The 6,934-nt window shown below is 37.9% G+C and overlaps 1 protein-coding gene across 1 annotated transcript in view; it reads left to right on the top strand.

Moving 5' to 3' along the window:
• The window catches only part of LOC111570762 (PDZ domain-containing protein 7-like), a 22,008-nt gene extending 15,498 nt beyond the window's left edge, over nucleotides 1-6,510 (top strand). The window contains exons 12-18 of the mRNA XM_055004835.1: nucleotides 1,038-1,153; nucleotides 1,255-1,346; nucleotides 1,699-1,790; nucleotides 2,181-2,252; nucleotides 3,586-4,176; nucleotides 4,967-5,067; nucleotides 5,868-6,510. Of these exons, the coding sequence (XP_054860810.1) occupies nucleotides 1,038-1,153; nucleotides 1,255-1,346; nucleotides 1,699-1,790; nucleotides 2,181-2,252; nucleotides 3,586-4,176; nucleotides 4,967-5,067; nucleotides 5,868-6,011 (1,208 nt within the window). The 3' untranslated portion in view covers nucleotides 6,012-6,510. The remainder of the gene's footprint in view (nucleotides 1-1,037; nucleotides 1,154-1,254; nucleotides 1,347-1,698; nucleotides 1,791-2,180; nucleotides 2,253-3,585; nucleotides 4,177-4,966; nucleotides 5,068-5,867) is intronic.
• The last annotated feature ends 424 nt before the right edge of the window (nucleotides 6,511-6,934 follow it).

Here is a 6,934-nt window from a genome sequence, read left to right as displayed (position 1 = left end):
GCCTTACTATACTATGTCGAAAAAAAATGCAATTTTTCAAACATGTTGTAGAAACGTGCCATATGATGAAATAATGTAAAGGAGGGTGTGAAAAACACTCCAGAAAGGTTTTCTTTGAAAAAAAAATCATCATGAATTTTGGCGCTAAAAAAAAGCCTTACTATACTATGTCGAAAAAAAATGCAATTTTTCAAACATGTTGTAAAAACGTGCCATATGATGAAATAATGTAAAGGAGCATGTGAAAAACACTCCAGAAAGGTTTTCTTTGAAAAAAAAATCATCATGAATTTTGGCGCAAAAAAAACGCCTTACTATACTATGTCGAAAAAAAATGCAATTTTTCAAACATGTTGTAAAAACGTGCCATATGATGAAATAATGTAAAGGAGGGCGTGAAAAACACTCCAGAAAGGTTTTCTTTGAAAAAAAAATCATCATGAATTTTGGCGCTAAAAAAACGCCTTACTATACTATGTCGAAAAAAAATGCAATTTTTCAAACATGTTGTAAAAACATGCCATATGATGAAATAATGTAAAGGAGGGCGTGAAAAACACTCCAGAAATGTTTTCTTTGAAAAAAAAATCATCATGAATTTTGGCGCTAAAAAAACGCCTTACTATACTATGTCGAAAAAAAATGCAGTTTTTCAAACATGTTGTAAAAACGTGCCATATGATGAAATAATGTAAAGGAGGGCGTGAAAAACACTCCAGAAATGTTTTCTTTGAAAGAAAAATCATCATGAATTTTGGCGCTAAAAAAACGCCTTACTATACTATGTCGAAAAAAAATGCAATTTTTCAAACATGTTGTAAAAATGTGCCATATGATGAAATAACGTAAAGGAGGCCGTCAAAAACACTCCAGAAAGGTTTTCTTTGAAAAAAAAATCATCATGAATTTTTATAACTATGACATTTTTGTGACAATTTGGACCACATACTAACCTTTTCAACGTCTGCTTTCTGTGAGAGTCTACTTGTCTTGAGGATGAAAGAAATGATGCTGATTCTACTTTGTGATGTGTTCAGACGGGCGACAGGTCAAAGCGATGCCAAATTCCGAGATGCTGAGAGTGGTGGAGGACATGGCCCGGAGGCTGCTGACGGAGGACGAGGTGGCTGAAGTGATGAAGACGTGCCGACGGGTTGGAAGCTTTGCCTCATTTATCACATTTCAGCTCTAAATGTAAGGAACAGCATTCTTTGTTTTATCAATACTACACTGATCTGCCTATTTGACTCACAGTACATAGCAGAGCGCTCAGTGGAGAACTTAATCCGCCACCTGCTGGCTGTTCTGGATCGACCTGAAAAGCTGCTGCTGCTCAGAGAAGTCAGGTCAGTAAGTGCAGAAAATGGTAGAAGTTATCAATAATTTACTCCAGAGGCTGATGCAGAAATAAATATTCAGTTAATCCAAGATCTGTATAGTTTTCTTCTTGAATTTGCAGCTAAAATATACACAGAAATCCAGAGAATTTCTTCATGCCTGCTTTTAATAACCAAACTGTGCCCCACGTCTTTCTGTGTGAATCCATCCAGAGGAACAATGGTGTTACAAACGCTGCCAGAAGGAGCTTAAGGATTTTTTTTTCAGGATAATCATCTGAAATTCAAATGTTTCACAATAGCACTCTGGCAACTAATTTGTTTTGGGTTTTTTTTGGTCTTCTGTCATCTTGTTTCTCAGGATGCTGCTTCCTCCTTCTGATCTCAGTCTTTTCAATAACATGGTGACCACTATTGAAGTGGAAGCCTACGATATCCTCAAGTACCGTTCAAGTGCGTATAGTAATTATCTGAGTGACATATATGAGTAAATATGCTGAATTTGTAGCAGCGGATTTACAGATTTTCTCGGTTAAATAATCTCAGATAGCTCATTTTTTGATATTATATACATTCCCAGGTTTTCAGAAAGTGTGCTTTTGCAGTTTAAGAAATGTTTAATGCAACCCGGATACTTATGCAACACAAAAAAGCTTTAAATAGTCATCGTAGGATAAGATAACTTTATTGATCCTTCATCAGGGAGATTTACATGTATAGATATGCATGGTAAATTTACACGTCTATAGTGCGGCTCTCTTCTGTTAAATATAGTTTTTTTCTTAGTCTTTACACCTTTTGCCTTTTCTGTAAATGAGCATTTTTCTATTTGCATCACTGTAGTCCGAACTCCTCCTCTTCGTTCTCCCACTTCTGGTCGAGCTCCCAAACGGCGCCTCATAACTCCCATCCCAGGTGAGAACACTAGTATTTCCTTTGGTTCTAGTGTGAAGTCCTTTTAAGTCTACTCTTTCTAAGGATCACTGCTTCTTAAAATGTTGTTTTGATGACTGGAAATGGACGTTTTCCTGCTATATCGTGTTGTTTATAATAGATAAAATATAAATATTGTGTTTTGAGGGATGCGTCGTCTCTCTGGAAGCCCATTTTTGACCAGAAAAGAGGTTAAAACATAAAAATACTCAAGTCAAGCCAAAGTTGTGAAACATTCAGACTTTATAGTGATTGTGACAGATACAGATTTTAAACTCCAGGATGTCATCGGCACACAGAGTCCTACAGCTGCAGGAACGCTGAATGAACGAGCTAAAAACATCTAAAAACTAAAATGTTGAGGGAGGTTGAATATCTGAACCATTGCTTTGTAGAAGGAGGCTGACGTCAACCAAAATGCAGAAGAGAACTCACTAACTTCCTTACATATTTCCTTCCTTCCTTCCTCATTTGCTTTATTCCTTACTTACTTCCTCACTTCCTTCTTTATATACTTCCTTCCTTCCTTACATCCTTACTTGCATCCTTCCTTCCTTCCTTACATACTTACTTTCGTTCCTTCCTTCCTCACTTCCTTCCTTCCTTACATACTTCCTGCCTTCCTTCCTTAGATACTTACTTTTCTTCCTTCCATACTTCCTTCCTCGTTTACTTCCTTCCATACTTCCTTCCTTCCTTCCTTCTATTCTGACTTCCTTACATGTTTACTTCCTTCCTTCCTTCCTTCCTTCCTTCCTTCCTCCCTCACTCCCTTCCTTCCTTCCTTCCTTCCTTCCTTCCATACATTCTTCATTCCTTCCATACTTTCTTACTTACATCTTTCCTTCCTTCCTTCCTTCTTACATACTTACTTTTGTACCTTACATACTTCCTCCTTCCTTTCTTCTATCCTTCCTTCTTTCCTTACATACTTCCTTCCTTCCTTCCTTTCTTCCTTACATACTTGCTTCCTTACATACTTACTTTTGTACCTAACATACTTTCTTCCTTGCTTCCTTCTTCATTTACTTCCTTCCATACTTCAAGATTCAAGACCTTTATTTATCACAAACACAATTATACGTAATATAAATCACAGTGAAATGTATTTGCTTACTTGCTTACTTTCTCACTTCCTTCTTTCCTTCCTTACTTCCTCACTCCCTTTCTTAGGTACTTTCTTCTTTCCTTCCTTCCTTACAGACTTCCTTCCTTACTTCCATACTTATTTCCTTCCTTACATACTAACTTCCATACTTCCCCCTCTCTAGTAAAGCCTTTCTAACCACATCCTGAACATTTGTTCTCCCTCCAGATTACAGAGGAGGCTTTGAGCTCCACAATGCTGAGGAGGTGGAGAAGGAGAGCCACCTGCTGGAGGAGCTGGAGAAGCTCAGCCTGACGGGGCTTCGGGGGTCCAGTGAGAGACCTCAGACCTCCAGGTCCTTCACCCCTCTGCTGGACATACCGGTGGACGGATACAACACCGAGTCCAGAGACCTGAAACCTCCTGCCGCCAGTCCGATGCTGCCCAACTGGCTGCTGGCTGGAGGCGGCGACTCCCGGCCTCCTCTAAGGACAGATATCGGAACCATTCGCTCCGTCCACTTCGACGAGGTTTCGCTGCACTCGACTTCAGACACGAACTCAGAAAGAGGACGTCCCCCGTTCAGAAACGGTCACTCTAAAGGCAAAAAGGAGAGTAAAGACTCGGTGTTCCCGCTGCAGAGCGCCGTCCGGAGGAGTCGGCCGTTGTTGTCGCAGGTGTTTGGTTCAGGTTCTGGTGAACAGGTGGGAAGCGAACAGATGAACGGTCACCAGGCTTCCTGTGAGAGCAACGGCACCGAGCCTGAACAGGAGTACGAGCTCCAAACCGTCAGCATCTCCAAGACCAAGCAGTCTCTGGGTAAATAGGCCTCATCAGGTCTGAAACAGTCACAGTTTAGGTGGAAACTAGGTTTGCTTTTAGATATTTCTCCTCTTTTCCAAATTTCAATATTGTGAAAAAAAAAATAGTTTTTCTTCTTCATTTAATTCAGAAAAGCAAGCGTTCATATGTTAACCCTCGTGTCGTCCTGCGGGTCAAAACTGACCCGGTTTAAAGTTTGAAAATGTGGAAAATAAATACATTTTCACAGTGAAACTTCTGATGTCCACAACAATATTTTTTGGTGCTCATGAATGAGGACAACAGGAAGGTTAAATACTTAATACACATAAAGTAATATGCATGGTATTCATACTGTCTGAATAGTAATTTAAACTATAAATGAAATATTTTAATATTTTGAGCATGTTTTTTTAGCTGTAGGCCATAATTACTGGTTTAAAATAGAAAAATGTTTGAAACATTATCTTTGTGAAGTCAAGTCTACAATTTATACATTTTTCACTTCCTTAAGTAACTAAAGCAAACTAATAAATGATTTCACAATATTAAAATTTTTTTGAAATGCACTAATACATCATATTTCAATGTTTTACAACTGTAAGATTTTCCTAACGCCAGTGAAAAGATTAAATTACAGAAAAACACAGCACAGCATCAGTTTGCTTATGTAATTTTCCTGGTCATACTTGGATTAATTACCTGTTTTTCAGAACTTTAGCTACGAGTAAAAGTCACTACTTGAGAAACACGTGATGCTGCAGGAAACGAATCTAAACGACTGACTTCTGTTGTTGTGATTCTGCAGGCATCAGTATTTCTGGAGGGATGGAGTCCAAGGTTCAGCCGGTGGTGAAGATCGAGAAGATCTTCCCTGGAGGAGCCGCCTCCACCTGTGAGGTGCTCAAGGTAACATTTCAGCAGTTTCTGTAGAATCTAAGTTTCATCTAATGTGACACACAATCCAGTTTTTAGATCTCATCTGTTATTATAGTGTCTAAAATATGACAGAAGACCAGTAAGGAAGACATGGACTACAATTATTTCATATTTTCTTTTGACAGTATAATTAGGTATGTCAATGGAAGTTGCATCCATTTACTAGCTTAACCCTCGTGTCGTCCTGCAGGTCAAAATTGACCCGTTTTAAAGTTTGAAAATGTGAAGAAAAAAATTCACAGTGAAACTTCTGATGTCCACATTTTCAACATTTTTGGGAAATCTTTGAACATTTTTTGGTGGAAAAAAAAGAAATGTTAAAAATGGTTCTTAAGAACATTCACAAAAAAATCAACCAAAATCCAGCGAATTTTGCTGGATTTTGGTTGATTTTTTTTTTATGAATGTTCTAAAGAAAATATTAGAAGTTTTACTGATATATATGGAATCACTTTAGATATTTTTAGGATTTTTTTGGAAGATTTTACTAATTTAAAAAAAATATTTACAGGAATTTTCTTGCCAAATTTGGGGGATTTTTTTTAAAAATAAAACTTTTAAGGGAAACTTTTAAGGTATTATTGGAATTTTCTTCTTGAAGGTTTTGCAAATTTTCAGAAATTTGTGTAATTTTTTTGCTGAATTTTTGGATTTTTTTCAGACAAGAAAACGATATTTTTTGGTGCCTGTAAATGAGGACAACAGGACGGTTAAGCGACTAATGAAGCCAGAAGTGTTAGGTCTGAAAACGCTCTCATTCCTCCTGTCAGGCTGGATTTGAGTTGGTGTCGGTTGATGGAGTCTCTCTACAAGGAGTGACCCACCAGCACGCCGTCGACGTCATCCGGAAAGCCTTCAGCAACAAGGCCAAAGACCCCATGGTGTTCGCCCTCAAAGTCCCCAAAAACCTTTGAAAGGAGACCGTGATTTCTTAAACATCCAGCGAACACAGAGACAGGAAAGCTACGATCCTGCTGACGTCAGGTATGTCATTTTGCCATTCCTTAAAGCTGACGTGGACTCTGGATGTCAACAAGATGAGCTGAAAAACAATAACAGAATGCAGATCACTGGACTTTGGGACTAAATATTTAAGAGAAGACAACAGGACTGCTGTCACACAAAAAAACAAACAGCAAAAGACTTTTATGGTAAATGAATTTTTTGTGAAAACATGAAAAATGGTGCTCCTGAAGCCTTAATCTGTCCTTTCATCACAACCAGGAGCCAGTGCCTGCGAAGAACACGAGTTCTTTTTACATTTTATCTCGTACCAACACGCGTTAGTCTATAAAACTCTTTCAAATGGCTCTTAAGTGTAAGTTTATGCTGCAGAATTTTAAAAATGTGCAGGATGACAAACTGGAAACTGTAACCTGAGTGCCTTGAATGAAATTATAGTGTTAAACTGGATTTAAATCACTTTTTTTTTGACCTGAAGAGGGCAGACATGAGCCATTCAGTGATATTCTCTGATGTGAACAGCAGGTAATGAAAAGTACTTTGAATGTGACAGTAAACCACAGAATAAGTACTGGAGAATGAGTAGTAAAGCCAGGTTGCCATTGGTGAGAATTACAAGCCAGATAAAACAGTTTATCATGTTTATCTGACAACAACAACAACAAAAAAAACAACTAAGTGGGATTTCCATCTTAAATCGTGTTTTCTTCTCCTCTACCATTTCTAATTTGCTTCAAAGTTTTTTCTCATAAGCTCTGAATATTTTCAGTGGCATATCAAATACTTTCTGAGATAAAAATTTCCAAAAATTGTTCGACTAATTTTTGACACATTTTTGGGGCTATTTTTGAACCACAACCTTTCAGGAACTAAG

The sequence above is a fragment of the Amphiprion ocellaris genome, chromosome 18 (genome assembly GCF_022539595.1).
Source record: "Amphiprion ocellaris isolate individual 3 ecotype Okinawa chromosome 18, ASM2253959v1, whole genome shotgun sequence".
NCBI lineage: Eukaryota > Metazoa > Chordata > Actinopteri > Pomacentridae > Amphiprion > Amphiprion ocellaris.
The sequence above is the reverse complement of the archived record's forward strand: the minus strand, read 5'-3'. Positions and strand labels throughout refer to the sequence as shown.